The sequence below is a fragment of the Gossypium hirsutum genome, chromosome A12 (assembly GCF_007990345.1).
Source record: "Gossypium hirsutum isolate 1008001.06 chromosome A12, Gossypium_hirsutum_v2.1, whole genome shotgun sequence".
Lineage (NCBI taxonomy): Eukaryota > Viridiplantae > Streptophyta > Magnoliopsida > Malvales > Malvaceae > Gossypium > Gossypium hirsutum.
The window spans coordinates 106819879-106842384 of record NC_053435.1 but is presented as its reverse complement, the minus strand read 5'-3'; the positions used below and the strand labels follow the sequence as shown (position 1 = coordinate 106842384).

Below are 22506 nucleotides of genomic sequence, written 5' to 3'. Positions count from 1 at the left end.
ATCAAATAATATTCCTTATAAAAATGATAATAAAAATATCAGATTGATTCAAAATTTTATATACATAATAAATATAATTATATGGATAAATTGAATTGTTATATGGATTAGCATTTTAAATTTAGTAAATCTTTCATCTATGAAATTGAGAATTCGGATTACTATAAAAAAAATAAATTTAGCTTATCTTTTATTTATTTCTTAAAATTTTAAAATCCTTAAAATTTCTTAAAAAAGAAATTAAAAATTGAAGACTTAAATGTTGTCTGGCTTAAAAAGAAGCAGACTATTTATAACAAAAGCTTACATGGTAATTAAATAACATTTTTCGGAAAGGATAAATTTTGTATTAGTCCCTTTACTTTACAAAAGTTATGTATTTAGTCCCTATACTTTAATTTGATCCTTTTTAGTTACTGCACTTTTCAAAATTTAAAATTTCAATCCTCACCACACAATGCCCGATGAATTCATTACAAAAGTTTCATTATTTTCAAAATTTGATGTGGTAAATGTATTATCATATGTGTAATATCATGTCAGTTTATTATTTTCACATACATTACTCATTAAAAATATAGTTAATGAATTAACAAACATCATTTGCATCATGACTATGATTTTGGAATTCAAAATGTATAGGGACTTAGAATGGTCCAATTGGAGAATATAAACTAAATCTGCAACTGTACGCATAGTACAAGACTAGTAATTAAATTTAACCAAACATATTTAATTGCTATTATTTAAATCAGGACTCAAATTTCAAAATTTAAAAAGTAGTTGAACTAAAATTCACCTATTCAAAAAGTATAAAGACTAAAATTGATCAAATTAAAATATAAGAATCAAATCCATAACTTTCACGAAGGTACAATAACTGATAGCGGAATTTAACCTTTTAGAAATGTTAAATAAAGTTTTAGTATATTATGAAAACCAGTCTTAATTAATCCAATTTGGATTGTACCGAATATCTAGCTTAAACTGCTAATTGAAACCAAATAATTTTGGTTAGTAAATTCTAGATGTAGAAGATGCTCGTGTTAAAAAGTGCTAGGTTTTATTTAACTCGACCACGATCACACTGATGTTGTCTTTGCTACCTCGAGCCATTGCGAGCTCAACCAACACCGCGGCAGCTCCGGCTGCACGGTTGCGGTTTCCATCGACAATAGCAATGGATTTCCTCCTAACTCGGCTGTTCAGACATTTTCTCACTACTTGGCAAGCGACTTTGTTGGATACGACATCCCACAGGCCATCGCTAGCTAGTATGAGGAACTCGTCGCCGTCGGTTAGCTCTCTTATGTTTACTTCTGGCTTGCATATAACAAACGGTTTAAGGTATCCATCGCCTGCATGCACTAAATGTGACGTTTTTAAATGATTTTTAAATTGAGTATTCGGAGCATTACTATTGTATAAACCAAGTCCTTTGGTCTGTTTATTTAAATGTGAAATTCCAATTCAAATATCACATAGAAAATGTTAAAAAAATGTGTGGATCAAATTGTAAACACGTATATATTTATCCATACGAATAATTTAAATTCAACGCATTAAGAAAATTGAAGAGGATTTTTTTTAATCCAAGTTGACCCGAGTAAGTATACAAATATTCACAATTAAATATGTGTTTTTAATATGCTCAATGTAGTAAGACTTGACCAATGTGCTACTACTTTGATAATTTAACAGAATGTTTTAACGTTTGAGTACTAATTTAAAATTTAGATCATAATTTGAGAATCTTGGGTGAAATTAACATACCTATGGATCTTGAAGTGGCGAGTACTCCTAATACACGATGGCCATTCCAGTTTATGACCCTTCCACCAGCGGCTTCAACTCTCTCCAACTCATCAGGTCTTTCAGGCTTTGCAAAAGGAACCTAATTGTCAATATATGTGCATATATATATATCCATATACTATAAAGAAAGCCGTAGTTTCATTTTCATCCCAGTTTAATTACTTGAAAAGTCGAGAAAACCAAAGAGAATGAATAAATGAAAAATTGATACTTTGAACTGAATTGAGAATCTAAACCTAAACGCAACATGGTTTCAGCATGCAAATATCTATATATTCATCGTCATACGTGTTTATTGATGATGAAACAAGCCGAGAGGAGAAAGAGGTGAGGATGGGCGATTCACCTCGCTCGGAGCAAGGTGGAGAGCCACTGAAGACAATATTCGGAAGAACCAGAAGGGAACCGAGAGAGAAGATTGGGGGAGATCATGGTGTAGTAATAGGAAAGTCCCTTCTTTTGCCAGAGTTATGGGCTTTTATACCCTTAGCTGCGGTCTCGAGGTGTCATTTGTCGAGTTCCTATTAGTGAGTTGAAGGCAGGTGACGGTTACACGCTTTCAATCATTTTAAATGGGACATAATAATTAGAATTAAAGATGATGTTTAAAAAGTGGGGTCTTCACAAGTGCTAAATTGAGGAGTGTTCCAAAAAATTAAGTGGAACTGTCGGAACTGTTAAATCGAAGAATATTTTAAAAAAAATATTTCGAAGATTTATCGAGTTTACTGATCGATCCCATATGTTAGAATATAATAATGTTTATGATATTCGATTTTAGTTGTAAATATTATATACTTTAATGTATATATCTTGCAAGAGTCACAATTTTGTAAAAAAAATTTCTAGATATCTAAAACATCATACCCGCAACTTCTATATATATAGCATAATTTTATATCTATATTTGAACTTTGAATGTGAGTGTATTATTTGTGCAAAAAGAATATATACAACATTTACCATCGACAGTTGATGACCCTTGTTGATGCAAAAAAGTGGTGGAGATAAGAATCAATGTACCCGATCAGGACGAAGTGCCATAAGATGAAGATGATGGAGTTGGACAGTGAGGAAAAGCTAAGAGGAAGGATGGGAATATAGTGCTTGAAGATATATAAATGAGTTGACCCCATGAAACATGGCGTGTCTTAATAGGCCAACATGTCATTCATTGGTCTCCTGATTAGATTAATAATGGGGGTACGTGAATGATAAGTAATAAATGTTTTGTCGGAGTGATCAAATTGTGAGGGTAGATATCTTGCGTTTTTTTTTGTGGAACAGTTCCCCTAACAAAGGGAAATGTTATTGAATTAGGTTAGATGGTAAAAACGATAACTTCACGAAGTCATGTGTTGCAAACATCTCGGAGAGGGTGTCCTAAATAGCAAGGAAGGCACTAGCAAAGTACATGTAACAACCTTAAAACCTTTTTATCGTGTATATTTTATCTCTAAATAGTTTTAAGTTGTGATCTATTAATTGGGTATTTATCTATTTTAGAAATTAATAACTTTAATTTTTTATTAATTATTTGAAGTAAAAATTATTTAACTTTTATGATACTTTGCACCTCTCTTAATAATAATATTTATTTGCCGAGAAAGAAAATCTCATATTAATTGAAAAACGTATCAAAATATTTCTAAACAATGAAAAAAACTCATCAAGCATTATAAATATTACCTTATGATCAAAAGACAAGGCTACAGCAACACCACCCCTCGATAACACAGCTCTAGAGTCCCCGCAATTCGCCACTACTACCTTCCCGTTACCAACCACCGCCACAACCGCCGTCGATCCTACCATCTCCTCTCCCAACCTCCCTCGACTCACCTCTTCATCCATCTTCTCAAAACTTCTCTTCATCGTTCTTCCCCAATCAATCCCATTCCCTCCCTCCTCCACCACTATCTCCTCCACCAACACCTTATGCAACCTTTCCTTGCACTCCTCCGCCACCCCGGATCCGCCGTGTCCGTCATACACTCCATAAAAATCAAACTTTTCCCCCCCTTTCACCATAAACCCTAACCCCACTTTCACTGCATCTTCCATCTCTCTTCTCCTACCAATAACCGACACCACCCCATGAGACGACCTGCACGTTAAAGTTTGAACGTCATCGTTTTGCTTGCATGCTTTCGATCCATTAAGAAGAAGATCCCTCTCTTTATCAACGCCGGTGCTGGTGTTTTCCGATATGTTTACAGTTTGACACGTGCCCTTTAGCCTTCTCTGGTGAGCATTCTCCGTTTTGATGACTGTAAGCCTACTGAAATCACCGGAATCTGACGTCATTTTCCAGGGATGTTTGGTTGATGGAGAGTGAAGGCTTTGTATCTTCTCCTCCTTTTCCATGTTTTCTGCATGATATTGAAAGGCAAAGAGACAGGTGGAGACCTAACAAATGAAAAAGTTTGATTATAAATAGAAAACATTGAATTTAGGACAACTGGGAGGTAGCCACATGGGCTTTTTACGTACAACTGACCAAGATTTTTTTAAAAAGAACGTGGACGGTAATGATTTAGTTGGTGACACGTGGAGTTAAACCTGGCTGTCATTGATTCGGTACAGTAAAGGTTTAGGGCCCACCACTTGTATCTAGAAATCCTACTACGTGGCATCTCGTGCTTGGGGAAAGGTTATTCGAATTCCTATTATATTACCATATTATTATCTAAATTTAAATTATTTATAGCAAGTCTAAATGATTTTTAAATATAAAATTTAAATAAAATGAATTTAAATTATAGAAATTTGACTTTGAATTTATTAACTGTAAAAATAAAGTAATTTTTAGATAATAAATATCTAATAAGTAATAATCGTATTTTCTTTCTAAATTTAATGTAAATACTAAATGATATTTAAAACATTGGAATGAATTTTAAAAAATAGAATATTTGTCGCCATCACTACATAAAATTCTCTTATTCTTACAAGGTATGACACGTGTTGGATTAGCTAAGTTAATTTTATAATATATGAAATTATTCACTTAATTTCACCAATACCTTCATCTTTATTTTCAATAATTTTCATTAAAAAACAAAAATCTATTTAATTATAAAATATTTTATTTATTATTAAAATATAAATTATATTATATTTTAATATAATTATAAGTGAAACATAATGTATTTTTCAATTAATATAAGATATTTTAAAATTATAAGTAAAGTTATATTGCAGAGAATATATCAAAATAATTATATCAAAATAATTATAATCAGTTTTATAAAGTTGGACTCAAATTGAAAACTTGAAATTTTTAGTATCTTACCATTGTCATTAAACTAAGACCTCATTGGATGATAAAGTTTTTTTTTTTTAAATTGTTATTGATAATAATTAGATTATATATATATATATATATTCACACTATCAAACATCTATGATTATAAAATTGTATATATAAACAAGCAGGGAAGAACAGTTAGCAATGGTGATATACATGCCCCAGTTTCAATGGCCAAAAAGAATGAGATAAAAGATAAACTGGCCAGACAAGGATCAAATTGTTCCGTCAGCACGACTGCAACACGGAGACAGCTAACGGACGGTTATGACGTCCGATAAATACGAGCTCAGACCAAGATGAACTAGGTGAAATAATTTCCTTCTACCAGTAATCATTGCAAGAGCAGGTTCCATTCTTGATATGATGAAACCGGTTTGAATCTCTTAAAACGATTTCTCTCCCCGTGGCCATCGATATGTATTTGATCGCAGTATGGCAGTCCCCGCAAACACGGAGATTCTTGAAAACCCGAATCGGTTTTGGTCTCGATGTGGTTATAAGTCCGAATGCAACGGCAATTTTCTCGCTGTGTTGGAAAACAAATTGCTCCTTCTGTTCCTCCTCGAGTTCGTGAAGTACAAAATCGGTATCGGGGACATACCCCAATCCCTTTATTTTTAAAGCCATTTCATCTAATTTGTCATAAATCTCCTGCACTTGTGGGTGTGAAGTATCAGCCACATGGAACCTGTGTATTTTGTTGTCCACCTCTATCCAACTACAACCAGCTTCTTTGATAAGATTTCTTTCTTTCATATTTTTCCTAATCCGAGCCACATCTTCCCATTGACCCGAAGAGGCATACAAATTCGATAGTAAGATATGGGCAGCGGTATCATGAGGATCCTGTTGAAGTATCATCTTTGCAGCGTGTTCCCCGAGCTCTTTGTCATGGTGGACTCGGCAAGCTCCAAGAAATGTACGCCAGACCAAGGCATCTGGTGTGCAGGGCATCTTGTTTATAAACTCGATGGCTTCCCTGAGCGATCCTGATCGCCCCAGCAAATCAACCATACATGCATAATGTTCCATTCTTGGGGCAATTTTGAAATCTTTGTGCATTGACTTGAAAATTTCCCATCCCTCCGAAACCAAGCCTGCGTGACTACATGCTGATAAAACAGCAATACAAGTGATCTCGTTTGGCCTAATCCCTGCCTTGAGCATTTCATGGAATATTTCTAAAGCTCTAGCAGCAAATCCATGTTTTGCAAAACCCGTGATCATAGAAGTCCAAGTTATAACATTTCGATCACCCATCTTGTTGAAAACTTGAAAAGCAGCTTCTATGTGTCCACATCTAGCGTACATCGATATCAACGCATTACAAATGCATTGGTTTGACTGAAACCCAGATTTAAGTAACCGAGCATGGATTTGCTCGCCCTTGCCAATTGCACCAATACTTGAAGCTCCACTCAGTAAACTCGTAAAGGTGAAGGCATTAACCTCAACTCCAAAATCCGAGATTTTATGAAAAAGCTCGAAAGCTCCTTCAGAATCCAGGTTCTTAGCATAAGCATCGACGATAGTGTTGTAAGAAACTAAATTCTTCTCGAATAGAGATTCAAAAGCTTTTTGAGCATCGTCCATCCTTCCGGATTTCACGTACATGCTTATAAGAGAGTTTCCCACACAATCATCTGAAGCAAAACCATGTTTTACCGCCTGAGCATAAAATTGTTCACCTGTGCGTGAATCGCAAAGATTTCCGCATGCCTTGAGAACACTAGAAAACGTAAAATGATTAGGCGGAACAGGACCTTCAATCATTTTGCAAAAAAGCTCAATGGCTGCCATATTACGACCTCCGCATTGTATGTACCCTGTTATAATCGCAGTCCACGACATTACGTTATGATTTTCCATTCTATCAAACAGCCTCCTAGAATCATCCAAAGACCCATCTATTGTACACTTAGCATACATGTCTACTAAACTACAACCAATGCAAACATCTGATGCGAATCCAGACCGTATAACCCAAGAATGCAATTGTTTACCAAGAGACAATGATTCCGATTCTAGCTCCGTACAAGCTGAAATGATGCCACTTAGTGTAAACCGATCAGGCATATAGCCACCTAGAACCATATCAATAAACAATTCAATAGCACCACTTGGGTAACTTAATTGTGTACATCTAGTTATCATCAATGTCCAAGCAACAACATTTCTGTCAGGCATTTTATCAAACACTTTAAAAGCTGACTCCAAATCACTATTCCCTTTAACAAACATATCAATTAAAGCACACCCAACATTCGTATCAAAGTCAAGATAGCCAGTTTTCACTAAAAACCCTAAAATTATTTCCCCAGTTGGAAAAAACTCGGATGTCGAACAAGCCCGAATAACAGCCGTAAAGCAAAACTCATTTGGCAAAAACCCATTATCAAGCATATAAAGAAACGTCAAAATCGCTTCAAAACTCATCTTATTGTTAGCGAAACAAGAAATCATTGCACTCCATGAAACTAAATCCCGTTTGTTTCCCATACTTTCGAATATTTCACGGGCTTTGGTCCAATCACCGGACTTTGAATACAAACTGATGAGGGAGTTGAAAAGGACGGAGTCAAGCTCGAGTTTAGACTCAGTTAAGTGGGAGTGAACGAGTTTACCGAGCTTGAAGTCACGTGACCTGATGCAAGCCTTGAGGAGCAACGAGTAGGTGATGAGGTCCGGGTGGGCGTTATGACTGGCCATGACATCGAGAGTGGATATGGCTTTGTGGAGGTGACCTGCATCGAGGTGTTTGATGAGACGGTGCCTAAGAGGTTCGAAGTTGACGGGACGGTTGACGGACAGTGGTACTGACGACAGTGATGAGAGTTTTGGCGGTGGACGGGATGAGGATTTGGCGGGAGCGGGAGCGGGAAGAGAAAGATTCACCATCGCCATCATCGTTGCCTTTCTTTACTAACGGCTACTTTGTTTGATGGTCAGTGGCCATGTTTAAAGGGACCTCCATGCGGTTTATCTTATTTCCTATGGACTTCGTACTCGATACCATTCATCAACAGTTCAGTTTTTGGTTAGTTTATTAAATTAAACAAATCAGTATTAACATGATTTTTAAGCCTCTTTTATAAAATTAATTTAACATAAACAAAATTTTATAAATAAATTTATTTATATTCGTTTAAAATTTAAATAAATTATTTCAAATTTATTTATTGTTCTATAAATAAAATTATGTTTTTTGTGCTTTTATTTTATTTATAATTTAATTATTAATATTTATATTTGGTTCTTTTATTTAAAAAATAGTGTATATATGTTTGTTAGTGTTTGCTTATTACTTTTTCATAAGAATTGTTTGTAAACATATTTAATTATATAGCGGTGAACATGTTTGTTTAACTTAAATAAACGAATATGATTATACGTAATTTTGAATAAATAAACACGAGCAAACATTTTAAAATTTTTAATGAACATAAACAAATATTTATTCATTCAAGCTTATACATTTACAGCTCTAGTTAAAAATTTAGACCTCGAGTTGGAATGACTTGAATTCAAATTTTTTAATTAATTTGTTTGTTCAGATTTGAAGATTGACTTTCTCAAAACATTAGGTGCTCAAATCTAAAATTAGATTTATTTAAATTCTAATTATTTTGGGGTTTAAATTGTTAATAGACTGGTTCTCAATTATTTAGCGAATTTAAGTGAACAATTATTTATAATCAAATATGGTTGAATTGGATTTTTAGAATTAGATGAAATAAGTTCAAGGCAATAACAATAGTAGAAATTTGGAAAAATCTTAATCAAGGAAAAATTAATATTTCTCACTCTAAAACTCTCTTGACCAATTGGATTGACCACAAGAATTGGTTAAAATAAGCTAAAAAACCTATTTAAACGACAATTGAGCTTCTTCTTCTTTTTTTCTTTTTCTAATCGATCTAGTTGTAAAAATATTGTGTTTAGTTCTTTATCTGGGTTCATCAGAAAACCCAACCTCAAATATTTCATATTAAAAAGCACCTCGCATTCTTTTCTAAACCAAACGATTTAAGAAACAAAACTATACATTATTGTACCTTTCAAGAAAACCATGAGAGCTGAACCTTACAAACAAAGCTGAATAAAAACAATAAATAAAGATAACCAGACATGAGAAAAGACAAAATATCCCTAAATCTACTAAATATCAGCTCAGCCCCATGAATGTTTATTGATTTTTGCTTATAGGTTCTTTAATGGGAGATTAAAGCATATATCCCCCTTGCTGGTTTAACCACAAAAGATTCATGCTTTAATTCCCACTCTGGTCATCCATGTAAATACCAATTTCCTTCGGAATGTATTGGATTCGGGTTCCATTTCAGCCCAATGTCGCAAACAATAACAATCTGATGGATCATCTATTTCATGACAGTTTGCTGCTTTTGGGGAAGGTCTTGGTGCCGCTTGACGGAATCTTGGTTCTCACCCTCTACACTTGTGTCCTTATCTTCCTTAGTCAGGTATTTGTCGACTTGTGCAGCAGCTTGCCTTCCTTCTGAGATTGCCCACACGACTAACGACTGACCGCGTCGACAATCTCCAGCTGCAAAGACTCCATCCACATTGGTCGTGAAGCGGCCATACTCTGCCTTTAAGTTTGATCGATTGTCTTGCTCCACACCTAATTTTTCCGCCAGTGTCTGTTCAAATCAAAGAGCAAAAGAATCGATGAGGGATGGTGCTCAAACCATACAACATAAATGTATCTTAATTAAAGGACAATGAATTGCACCAGATTTTTAAAAATATAAAGAGATAGTCACAATACTAACCGACTCAGGGCCAAGGAACCCCATGGCTAGCAGGACAAGGTCAGCCTCGATTATTTCCTCTGAGCCCTCAACTTCCTTGAATTGGAACCTCCCACTGGCATCCTTCTCCCAACGCACACGAACCACCTCAAGTCCTTTCACATTTCCATTATCATCTCCTATAAACCTCTTAGTCAAAACCTCATAGGATCTTGGGTCTTTTCCAAATTTGGTAGCAGCTTCTTGGTGCCCATAGTCTACACGGAATATGCGAGGCCACTACGATTCCATAAAAGAAAAGAGAAAACAGTCAGATGTCTAGGAAAACTGCTATACTTTATTCGAATGCTAATAAGAGCCCTATATTCTATATTTCCTTTCATATATAGGAAGCAACAGCAAAAAATCATCAAGAAAGGGAGAATAAAGCTATTAAACCTGTGGCCAAGGATTGCCAGGAGCTCTTGTCTGCGGTGGCTGAGGAAGCAACTCAAGATTTACAATGCTGCTACATCCATGCCGGATAGATGTCCCAATGCAATCTGTACCAGTGTCACCTCCACCGATGACTACTACTTTCTTGCCCTTGGCTGATATGTAGTTACCATCTTGGAGATCACTATCAAGCAAGCTTTTAGTATTTGCATGTAGGAATTCCATTGCAAAATGAACACCAGATAAATCTCGTCCAGGTACAGGAAGGTCCCTGCATCAAGCAAATAAATGCAGTCAATTCACCAACCATGCTATATAATGAATTTTATCATATTGATCATACTGATTGTTAGGAAGGGCAAAATTACTGAAACATCTCCAAAGATTTTATCAATCAACAACTTTCTTTCTTCCTCAAAGATTTACCTGGGTTTTGTGGCTCCAATTGCCAAAACAATGGCATCATTTTCCTCTCGAAGCCGGTCAAGGGAGTAGGACGGGTCTTTTCCAATATTTGCATTGACGACAAATTTAACTCCTTCCTCAGCCATAAGGTTAACACGTCGCTGAACTACATCTACCTTGTCAGTCTTCATGTTAGGGACTCCATACATCATAAGCCCTCCAATTCTATCAGCACGCTCATACACAGTCACAGAGTGACCCATTCTATTTAGTTGATCAGCAGCAGCCAACCCAGATGGTCCACTTCCAATAACAGCAATGCTTTTCCTGCAGTAATGAACATATACCAATGTTCAGTTTAGTTAAAACAAAGTTAAAATTATCAATCCTGCAAAGCGGCAGAGCATCTCCAGAATCATGCCACGAGATTAGAAAATTGCATTTGAATAACCAAGTAACAAGACATACCCTGTTCTCTTGAGAGGAGGTCGTGGCACCATCCACCCTTCCTCAAATCCCTTGTCTATGATAGCACATTCAATGCTTTTGATGGACACAGGATTCTCAATAATACCAAGCACACAAGACCCTTCACATGGTGCAGGGCACACTCGGCCAGTGAACTCTGGGAAGTTATTTGTCTCTAGAAGACGATCTAGTGCTTCACGCCACCTATTTTGGTAAACCAGTTCATTGAATTCAGGTATTTTGTTTCCGAGAGGACATCCAGAGTTCTCCTGCATTTATAAAAAAGATTAGATATAAGCAGTTGTTTCAGCAAATTCATATCCAAAATGCCGGAAAAAAGAGTAAAAAGTGTAATCAATACCTGATGGCAGAAAGGAGTACCACAGTCCATGCAGCGAGCAGACTGTGTCTTTAAAAGTGGGCCAGGTTTTGATTCCTCCATGACCTCCTTCCAGTCATGCATCCGAACATTAGGATCTCTATATTGAACACCTTCACGCTCATAAGCAACAAAACCACGATGTTTCACAGCATCAGAAACCTGAGTAGGCCTCTTGACTGGTTCAGCTTCGACTGTCTACAATTCCAGAAGTCAAATTAGATATTAAACAAATAGTTCATGATACCAATAGGCAGTATGCTGATAGCAACCAAACATCAGAAAGACAACAAAATAAATCTGAAAGACAAGAGGCAAAGAGAAGTTTGACTAAGAAGAAGCATAGACATAAAGGAATGTAAGACTTGGTAATAGCAAATACTGCATACCAGACTTGATTTCTCATTCGAAGATGCAGCTGCCAACTTCTTGAGCTCTTCAAAAGCATCTTTCTCCATCAGCTCTACCTCATCTTGCTCCTCAGCTTCTTTTGCAGCACGTTCAGATGCTTTCTGGTCTTTCATCTTTGCCAGAACACGTTTGTAATCTCTGGGGAATACTTTTATGAATTTGGGCAGAAGGCTCTCAAAGTCAGCAAGTACTTCACTAGCTAACTGGCTGTTGGTATGGCGCTGATGCTGCTGAATCATCATCTTCAGAGTGACAATATCCTCCTCTTCTTCAATTTTATCAAGGTCCACCAGCTCAGGATTGCACCGAGATTGAAATTTTCCATCCACATCAAGGACATAAGCAATACCACCACTCATACCTGCAGCAAAATTCCTGCCAGTTTTTCCAAGCACAACAACAGTCCCACCAGTCATGTACTCACAACCATGATCACCAACGCCTTCTACAACTGCTCTGGCACCTGAATTACGAACACAAAATCTTTCTGCTGCCATTCCATTGAAATATGCTTCCCCGGAAGTAGCTCCATAGAGAGCCACATTACCAATTACTATGTTTTCCTTAGGATCAAACCGACTTCCTTTAGGAGGATAAACTACAATTTTTCCACCTGATAATCCTTTTCCAACATAGTCATTGCTATCACCTTCAAGCTCCAGCATGATGCCAGGGCACAGGAAAGCTCCCAAGCTCTGCCCTGCACTTCCTGAGAGTTTGATATGAATTGTACCAGCTGGAAGCCCTGCAAGGTGGTAGCGCTTAGTTACTTCATGGCTCAGCATTGTTCCAACTGCACGGTTTACATTGCATATAGGTGTTTCAACGTATACAGGAAGACCTTTCTCTAGAGCAGCTGTAGATAGTTTAATGAGTCTTTGGTCCAAAGCCATATCCAAGCCATGATCCTGTTTTTGAATACAATATTGAGCAGCTTCAGGGCGAATATCAGCAGCAGGTCTGAGAAGCAAGGAGAGGTCAATATTCTGAAGTTTCTCATTATTACTAAGGACTTCCTTATCAACCTCAAGCATATCTGAACGACCAACCATCTCAGTAACTGTTCGGAAACCAAGCTGAGACATTATCTCCCTGACCTCCTCAGCTAGCATAAAGAAAAAGTTTATAACATGTTCAGGCTCTCCAGCAAATTTTTCTCTCAACACAGGATCTTGAGTAGCGATGCCCACTGGGCAGGTGTTCTTGTGGCATTTTCGCATCATAATACAACCCAGAGTTATTAGAGGAGCTGTGCTGAAGCCAAATTCTTCTGCACCAAGAAGTGCAGCAATGGCCACATCTCTTCCAGTTTTAAGTTGGCCATCAGTCTGGAGAACTGTACGGCCACGGAGGTCATTGGCGACTAGAGTTTGGTGGGTCTCAGCCAAACCAAGTTCCCATGGAAGCCCAGCATTTTTTATGCCAGTCCATCGTGAGGCCCCAGTGCCACCATCATGACCAGATATTAAGACATGGTCTGCATGCCCCTTGACTACCCCACTAGCAATTACTCCCACACCAGCTTCAGATACCAGCTTCACACTGATTCGAGCTGAGGGATTTGAATTCTGAAAAACCAAATAAAAAAAGATCAAAGAGTAATCATAGAATATTAACATCATAAAATATACATCTTAAGGAACCATAAACCACCTCAGAAAAGACTATTGGAAGAGCAATTATAGACATGAATCATGTTGCATAACAAGGGCTGGTTAGGATCATTGGTAGATGAAGAACTCTTTAAGTTTCAGTGGCCACAATGATATATATACACACATATAAAGAGAGGACATGATCCTACCTTAAGATCATGAATCAGCTGTGCAAGGTCTTCAATTGAATAGATATCATGATGGGGAGGTGGACTGATAAGTCCCACACCAGCTGTAGAGTTTCTAGTGACAGCAATATCTCCTATTACCTTATGACCTGGAAGTTCCCCTCCTTCACCAGGCTTGGCACCCTGCATAACAAAGGAAATTTAAGTTAAAAAGTAATCAATCTACAAAGAAGAATTTACTTTGTTAACATTTTAACCTCACCAAATGTCAAATGTACGTATCAGTTAAAGATGCAAAGTCACTCAAGGTGCTTTGCAGAACACAGCATCATCTGCCAGGAACATAAATCCATAAACAAGAGAAACCTCTATTCCAACTGGAATACAGGCACTAAACACAACATAGCCAAGAATTGGCAGAAGAGAAAATAGATTAATACCTGAGCCATCTTTATTTGTAGTTCATCAGCATTAGTAAGGTAATAACTTGAAACTCCAAATCTTCCACTTGCAACCTGCTTGATAGCACTTCGTTTTGGATTCCTTGAACCATCAAGTAGAGGTACCATACGAGATGGTTGCTCACCTCCCTCACCTAATAGCAAAATTTGAATTAGGAACATTGTAATTTAGTTTCCAGAAATGTGTTTAAGGCAACAATAAATTTACATGATTACAGACAGCCACCAAAAAAAATAAAGCAAATGAAATCCCAATAAAAAGGGGGGAAATAAATAAACAAGATAAAGAACAATTATTTGCACTTCAAGAAAGAACATTTTCAAAAAGCCCACCAAATCATAGACGGCAAAATTTCATAATTTGTGGATCAAGGTTGGACATAGAAGCTTAAAATGAGCATATACTAAATGCTTTCTAAGAACATACCAGTATTTGATTTCCCCCCAAGTGTATTCATAGCAATAGCCAGGGTTGTGTGTGCCTCCAATGATATTGATCCATAACTCATGGCCCCAGTACAAAACCTTTTCACAATTTCACTAGCAGGTTCCACCTCATCCAATGGAATTTTGGCTTCTGACTCCTTAAACTTCAACATACCACGCAGGTTACAGGTTTTATTCAATTCATGGATACGTTTGGCATATTCCTTGTAGGCAGCAACGCTGTTACTCCTGGCAGCTTCTTGCAGCTTTGCTATAGCAAGAGGATCATTCAGGTGAACCTCACCACCTTTCCTCCAGTGATAATCTCCAGGATTAGGCAGTGCTACAGCTTCTGCACTTCCTGGAGCAAAAGCACGAGAAGGGAATGCTAACTCATGCAAATGAAGTGCATCACGAGCTAGCATCTCAAATGTTGCTCCTTCAACTCTGCTCGGAGTTCTTGCAAAGCATTTCTCAATCACTTCTGAAGAGAGGCCCAAAGCTTCAAAGATTTGAGCACCCTTGTATGAGGCCAGAGTAGATATCCCCATTTTGGCAAGAACCTTCATCATTCCATAGTTGCTTGCCTTGAAATACTTCTTGACCAGCTCTTCCTTTGAATGGAACTCACCACTAGATTTAGGAGGAATCTTCCCATCTACCTGCAATCTCCAAATGGTCTCTATGGCCAAATATGGGCATATAGCATCTGCACCAAATCCAACCAATGTGCAGAAATGGTGCACTTCACGTGGTTCTGCAGATTCAACTATTAATCCAACTCGTGTACGCTCAAGATTTTTAACAAGATGGTGATGAACAGCGCCAACAGCCAAAAGGGAGCTCACAGCAACACGCTTCGATGAAAAAGCTACAGATACAAAGGAGGGTGAAATTAGTACCTTCAATCATGATTCATTAAAAGAAAAGATGGCATGGGCAATAGAGGAGGTGCACTACAATGCCACAAAAAGTTCAATCAAAGATCAGTTGGGAACAATGCAATACCTCTGTCAGAAAGCACCAGTAATGTATAACCTTCCTTAATCGCATCTCGTGCTTCAGCACAAATCCTGTCCAAGGTTTCCTCTAAACCCTTCCTCCCACAGTCCTTTGAATAAGTTATGTCAAGAACTTTACTACGCCAACCTTTGAATTTCATCTTTTTAATTGCTTCTGTCTCTTCAATTGATAAAAGAGGCCCCTTCAGTGAAAGACGATGACATTGCTCTTCCGTTGTTTCTGTTAGATCTCCTTCTGGACCAATCATGCATTCCATGGAAGTCACTATTTTCTCCCGAATAGGATCAATAGGGGGATTGGTTACTTGAGCAAACATTTGCTTGAAATATTCAAATGTAAGCTTCTCTCGGTTGGACATAACTGCCAATGGAGCATCATTTCCCATTGAACCAAGGGCCTCTGTCCCATCTTTAGCCATGGGAAGCAGCAGCATCTCCAAAGCCTCAACGGTATAGCTGCATGAAAGCCAGAAGAACATTACAGGATGTTACACTAAGGCATGTCCATTGAGTTAAGAAGAGCAGGACAGATTGTTACATACCCAAAAGCCTTCAATGGAGCCAATAAGCCATGAATTCCTAAGTTATCCATGTTGTCATCATCATTGGAAGCCTTCAAGTCACAGAATTAATCAGTGAGATTATAAAAAAACAAAACTCCACTTGATGAAGATGCGGGAAACAATTAATAAAAAGAAAACCAATCACTTACTGGCATAGATCCAGCAATTGAGGGAGGGAGCCTCTCTGATTCCTGAACCGAGTCTACAATGTCATTGAGTTCAATTTTTTGCCTCTGAAGCCATTCCCCATAAGGCCTAGCTAGTGAATATTGTTGCTTCAATGCTTCATCGTCGACAACAATGTGATTCTCAAAATCTACCAAAAGCATCATCCCAGGGTTTAGTCTTCCTTTCCTGAGCACATCTTCAGGAGAAATATCCACTACACCAACTTCACTGGCCATGATGACTCGTCCACTGTGTGTAACATAAAACCGACCGGGACGGAGCCCATTGCGATCCAATGTAGCTCCAAGGTAGCGGCCATCAGTAACTGCAAATAAGTTTCCATCAGTCAAAGAAGGCTAAAAGATCATGTTAGACCCTTTTAACAAGAAGGATAAATTACATGATATCAGAGCAGGCCCATCCCATGGCTCCATTAGAGCTGAGAAATATTCATACAAGGCCTTCCGCTGAGGATCCATATTTTTGTCATTTTGCCAGGCTTCAGGGATCATCATCATTACTGCTTCTGGGAGACTTCTACCAGCTCGAACCAGAAGCTCAAGGACACCATCAAAAGCCCCTGCAAGCCAAAGAGAATCAGAAAACATCATATACCTGCCAGTCAAATGTACACTGAGTATCATCTGTTTGGCATCCAAAACTTTGAAATGGGACGAGGAAAAAATGCAAGTGCAATGCAAGAATACATTTAAGATAATCTTAACACAGAAGAAGGGATGTGGAAGTTCACCTGAATCAGATGAACTGGCATCCACAATAGGAAGAAGCTTTTTCATCTCATTCTTCGAGAGACCAAGCTCCTTGCACTTCAATAATCCTTCACGTGCCTTCATCCTGAAGGAACAAAAGAAACTCAGCCAATGCCTATTAATTGTTATATAAAAACAGGAAGGAAAACAGCATCTTATATACATCCCTACAAACCAGCCAGTAAAATTAGCAAAAGGAAGATGTATTTAGCGCCCAAGTTCTGAATCATCAAGAAAAAACAAACTTCTTCAACCATGCATATTTATCAGAGGATACCACAAATGGGGCAAAGCATCACAAGTACCCAACAACTACCCCAGCAGAAGGGGGGAAATAGTAATATATATATACGCCGATTAATCCAGAATTTGCCTGTTTCTCTGATACATACCAGTTTATATTGCCTCTAAGTGTATTAATTTCCCCATTATGGCCCAAGACACGCATTGGTTGTGCACGATCCCAGCTAGGAAATGTATTTGTTGAAAACCGAGAATGTATCTGCATCAATAAAAAGATCAAATTTGTCATTCACAACTTCCTCTACTTTGCAATGAAAGTAGTATCAGTTTGAAAATGCACACACTAATTTATGTTCAGGGCATTTCAACAATGGTTTACTGCGGTCTGAGACATAAATTACACTACTCTGAGCTAATTTCCCTTCCACCAATAAATAGAAGTTTCATCCTCACACAATCGATGATAGAGAGCATTGCAGCAAGTTTCTGCAAACATGATTTACTTGCAATGAGGTTTCTTACCAACTCACCCAAGCCATCCAATCCAGCATCCAATTTCATATAGTTATCAAGGAAGTGGAAGAACTTAAGAGATCATTCAAACTTCAATGCCTCAGAAGTCATCCCTCAACCTTGCATCTCTTCAGTTACCGGTGGTTCCATGCTGTTTGTAAGTATTGAGTTAGTGGAGAAAGAAAGAACAAGAACGGGATAATATATTTACCAGGGCCATGTAGCTCGTAAACCTTTCATTGCCAAGATCTGCATAATAGTAATTTTGCAGTTGGTCAGGCTTTAACTGCCCCTTGTATACAACAGTCCTGCGCCAGCCACATTACAGGAGTAAATATTTTTCACACCCAGAACGGTAGGAAAACTTCTTGATATAATAAATCCAGGTTCCCAGAGCACAAACCTTGAGGAAAGAGAACATATATAGAAGTCCCTAACACCACCATGCTGGAGGTTCAATGCAGCTCGGATGGCAACCATTGAAACCCTCCTTAATATGTACATCTGTAAAGTAGTTTTGTATCAGCAATTTAATCTGGCATACAGAAACAACTTGAAATGCCCCTTACTCTTATCTACTTATTTTCCTGTAAAACCTCCATTTCAGATTCTTATATTCTAACCCTGAAATGATCTTTGCTTAATTGTTTCTGGTAAATTGATGATAGGGTGTGGTTGGAGCATTTCAATATCACAAAGATAAACCTACCTGTTGTTCAAGGTCAGCCTTTGATCTAGGTGTGGGTGTAAGAAACACTTGCTCAATAACAGGCTCTGTCTGCAAAGCAGCATTGCCAAGTCCTGAGTTATCTGTTGGTACAGATCGCCACCCAAGCACTCTATGGCCAAGAGATTCAGCAACCTGTAAATGCCAATAAAATTTTCATCAGAAATTGTTGCCAAAATATCTCTATTGATATCAAGCTCCATAAAGTAAATATATGAATTGCTACCAGATAAAGACAACACTATAGTATGGTTGCCACTTCCAATTACTCAAGAAAATTTGATAAATCCTATTAACTTGCTTTCAAGTTTCAAGATACTGAGAAAGGATACTCAGCAGTCAGTTGGGTGAATGTATTTTAAAATTTTATATATACATATATGGACAGGCTTTTCTGTGTTGTTTTTTCCACACCTATAATGGTTAGAAGTTTCTATGTCGCAACAAACAATTAGCCATTTCGATTTTAATCAAAACCATTGTATAAATAGTTATGAGAACATGTAAAACTAATTCAATTTTACGCTTTATAAGTGGACTTTGCTGATCTATATATACAATTAAGTGTGTGTGGAGAAAGCAAGTGCTCTCTAGAAAAATCACTTAATATACACACAAAATACTAGGACTGTTACTCAAAATACACTTACTAGATCGACTAAAATAACGTTTAGCCAATCGTGAAGATTATTAATATTAAAGAACAACTCCTGTCTAGAAATTACCTTAGTGAATACATTTTTGCTTTCTTCCCTTCGGCTCTCAGATGAGGGCAAAAAGAACATGCCCACCGCATATTCTCCTGGTGGTGGCAACTCAAACCCAACATCTTTTGCTACCTAATAACAGATGATAAAAATTGTTAAAAAGGCCAGCAATTATTCCATTAATTACTTCGCAGAGTTAAATACGAATAAAATATGGGACGTAAGGGACACATTTCATATTATTCTCTCACACACTGACGCAGAAAAAGTAGCTAAAAAGTGGTCAAAACTTCAATGAAACGTGAAATGGAAATTTCAAGTTAGAGAATTTCATTATTTCACAGAATAAAATTCCAAACAATATTTCTAATTTTTCTTTTAAAAAACGAAAGGAAACAGGACGGTCTTAAAATGTAGATAACACAAACGAACCTCCTTATAGAAACCATGAGGAAGAGCCACAAGAATACCAGCTCCATCTCCAGTATTTGTCTCACATCCACAAGCCCCTCTATGTGACATCCGTATCAACATCTCCAAAGCATCCGTTACCTGACAAATTCCATAAAAAACGAAACAGAACACTCAAAACATCTCCAAATACGCACATACATACGTATATAAACCAAAAATACATTACACAGCACACATATACAAAACGTACAGTTTTACGGCTGCTGTCACCAGATAATTCAGCGACAAATCCGACCCCACACGAATCCTTATCAAAAGACGGATCATAAAGACCGAGAGGCTTTTCAGGCACCCCGGATAATGCGGACCGCACCATAACCCGAAGTTTCGGAACCCGACCCGGGCCTTCCGACTGCCAAAAGTGTAACTTCTCCGATCCCCGCAATCGGATCCCTAGAAATTTCTTCTCCAAAGCCACCGAGGACTTTTTTGTAACGAAGCATCTAGCGTTGCTCGTTTTGCGTCGGTTTGAAAGGGTGACATTCAGTTGAGGATTAAGGTAAGATTTGTTGATTGAAGGGAGTGAACAAGAGCTTTTCCAAAGTTGAACTAGGGAGCTAGACGTCGGCGCCGACGACATTTTTTCAAAAAAACGGTTTTACAGACTCCGATATTCTTTACACTATAATTCAATTTAAAGAGCTTTTCTGAAAAACTTTTTCCTCTTCAGATTCAGATCCGACAACCGGATCTAGTAAGATCTGAAAATTTTTCGAACGATTTTTTTCCGATTGGTTCCCGGGAAAAAGCCGAAGTCCTGAGTTTCAAAAATCCAGTTCAACGGAAACCAAATCCTTTCAAATAGTAATTCTTTTACATATATGAAAAAGGGAAAAAAATCTCTTCGTCACGTGCGGATTCTCCAAAGACCGATCTTCGAACCACTCGAAAACACTAGGAAAATGAAATCCCCCGATTCCCTCACCGATCAAACCTCAAGAGATAAACCGAGAAAATGCGCAAGAAACCTAGAAAGAGAGGCAAACAAGCAGGAAAAAATAAACAGAGAAAAAGGAAAATTAACTGAGCAGATCCGACCTGAAAGAGAGCCTGCCCTTTTTTTTAGATCTTTGAAGAGATGAGTACTGAGTTTATATAGGAAAAAAATATTAATAATAAAATAAAAAAGAATTTATTTTTAGTGACAGTATGTGGGGACCACTGTTTATCGGAAGCTCTAAAATTTTACCCGGTATCCAAACACACCCTTTCTAACATAGATGTGACAGATCATAAGCTTAAAAAACCGACACGTGTAGGTTTTAAGACCCTATGCGGCACAGCGACGGAGGTGATAGATATTATTAGACACCCTGGAAGTTGGCTGCTTTTGTCGTATAGGAAGCTTAGGGATTAGGTTCGGCTCCGAGCCTCCGCTAGTTACGTCACTGTAAAAAATAATACCACCATGAAATACTTTATTTATTTTATTTTAACCTAGGCGTTGGTTTTTTTTTTCTAAATGAAAATTAAATTGTTTGACTCCTTTCCGTTGGGATTCACAATTATTTGATTGCTTTTAAAGTAAATTAAAGGTTAAGAGAAAATTTATAAATTTGTCTTCAAAAATTTAATAAAATTTTTTATACTTACATTCAAGCATTTTATCAGTGTCATCTCTAATCGGACCATTAATTTAATTATAATTTATAATATTATTATATTGACATTTTTATATTTTTATATAATTTTTAAATAAATGAATTAAAAATTATAAATTCAAAGATTAAATACATGTTCAATAATATTAAAATATAAATTCATTATCATTTTATCTATATTCATTATTCAGAATTTTCTAAACCTAAAATATGTTTAAATTATAAGCGTGACAAAATTTAATTATATATTAAGTATTTTAATAAATTAATATCACGAATTAATCTAAAATTTAAAAAAAATTAGAGAGTAATTTTGTCAAAAATTGTTTTACTAAATGCAAGGTAGGTAATTAGACACGTAATGTGACGCGAGGAATGACGAAAAATAAAAAGTAACTAATAATAATATTTAACCTTTGATAAAACCCTAGACGCGGCCAATGGTATATGTAATTTGACAGCCAACAAATATAATATAATTAACTTGCCAAATTAGATTTTTTACAATAATTTCGTCATTTAATTAGGAAATAAGTAATTGGAAAAATATTAAAAATTTAATGTGATGACATGTCATTTCACTGACTTTATGAAGTTTTTTAAATATAAAAAAATAGTGTTAAGATAAGATTTAAATTTATTTATTTTGCAATTTTTTTTATTTCTTAATGTATCTACTGTAACAATAATTAATCATCTGTATTTTGTTGGTCCATTAAAATATAGATGTTGGTCATGAGCTTTAAAACTACTACATACTCAAGGTGAGGATCAAACTCTCTACCATTGTTTTTACAATTTATTTTAAAGGTTTATGATTGTTTCTTTTAATAATGTGATTTTCATCATTTTTAATGTTTGAATTTAGAAAAATTATATAATAAGTAAATTAAGGTTATGATTATATTTATTTTTTTAACATAATATTTAGAACTACTCATAGTCTCTCTCAAACCTATAAATAGGAAGATAATACGTTTTAACACACTTAAATCCACGTTCTCCTACATTGACAATAATATTTATGCCAATCAAACAGTATTTATTAAA

At 36.7% G+C, this 22506-nt stretch overlaps 3 protein-coding genes across 6 annotated transcripts; all 3 read right to left on the bottom strand.

Moving 5' to 3' along the window:
* Positions 1-908: 908 nt before the first annotated feature.
* On the bottom strand, positions 909-4297 carry LOC107929509 (probable protein phosphatase 2C 8). 2 transcript variants are annotated; one of them, XM_016860945.2, is made up of 3 exons: positions 3505-4297; positions 1774-1879; positions 909-1367 (listed from the first exon to the last, which is right to left on the bottom strand). In XM_016860945.2, the coding sequence occupies exons 1-3, from the start codon at positions 4180-4182 to the stop codon at positions 1057-1059; spliced, it is 1095 nt and encodes a 364-aa protein (XP_016716434.1). In that variant the 5' UTR covers positions 4183-4297; the 3' UTR covers positions 909-1056. The 2 variants fall into 2 exon arrangements, with proteins under 2 accessions (XP_016716434.1, XP_016716435.1); XM_016860946.2 differs by having other exon boundaries at positions 909-1358; positions 3505-4285.
* Positions 4298-5223: 926 nt separating this feature from the next.
* Positions 5224-8154, bottom strand: LOC107929495 (pentatricopeptide repeat-containing protein At3g49170, chloroplastic). The gene has a single exon (XM_016860930.2). It carries the CDS (start codon positions 8033-8035, stop codon positions 5450-5452), a length of 2586 nt encoding a protein of 861 aa, XP_016716419.2. The 5' UTR covers positions 8036-8154; the 3' UTR covers positions 5224-5449.
* Positions 8155-9153: 999 nt separating this feature from the next.
* LOC107929529 (glutamate synthase [NADH], amyloplastic) lies at positions 9154-20928 on the bottom strand. Of its 3 annotated transcripts, XM_041083666.1 has the most exons (22): positions 20046-20928; positions 19814-19933; positions 19400-19513; positions 18657-18809; positions 18351-18451; positions 18159-18255; positions 17584-17693; positions 17173-17276; positions 16822-17001; positions 16403-16746; positions 16233-16303; positions 15677-16146; positions 14670-15539; positions 14222-14376; positions 13803-13964; positions 11977-13566; positions 11570-11785; positions 11209-11477; positions 10762-11067; positions 10339-10606; positions 9922-10179; positions 9154-9789 (listed from the first exon to the last, which is right to left on the bottom strand). In XM_041083666.1, the coding sequence occupies exons 1-22, from the start codon at positions 20433-20435 to the stop codon at positions 9508-9510; spliced, it is 6630 nt and encodes a 2209-aa protein (XP_040939600.1). In that variant the 5' UTR covers positions 20436-20928; the 3' UTR covers positions 9154-9507. The 3 variants fall into 3 exon arrangements, with proteins under 3 accessions (XP_040939600.1, XP_040939601.1, XP_040939602.1); XM_041083667.1 differs by lacking the exons at positions 18351-18451; positions 18657-18809; positions 19400-19513; positions 19814-19933; positions 20046-20928 and adding an exon at positions 17957-18098 and having other exon boundaries at positions 18181-18247; XM_041083668.1 differs by lacking the exons at positions 18159-18255; positions 18351-18451; positions 18657-18809; ... (1 more) ...; positions 19814-19933; positions 20046-20928 and adding an exon at positions 17965-18098.
* Between the last annotated feature and the right edge of the window lie 1578 nt (positions 20929-22506).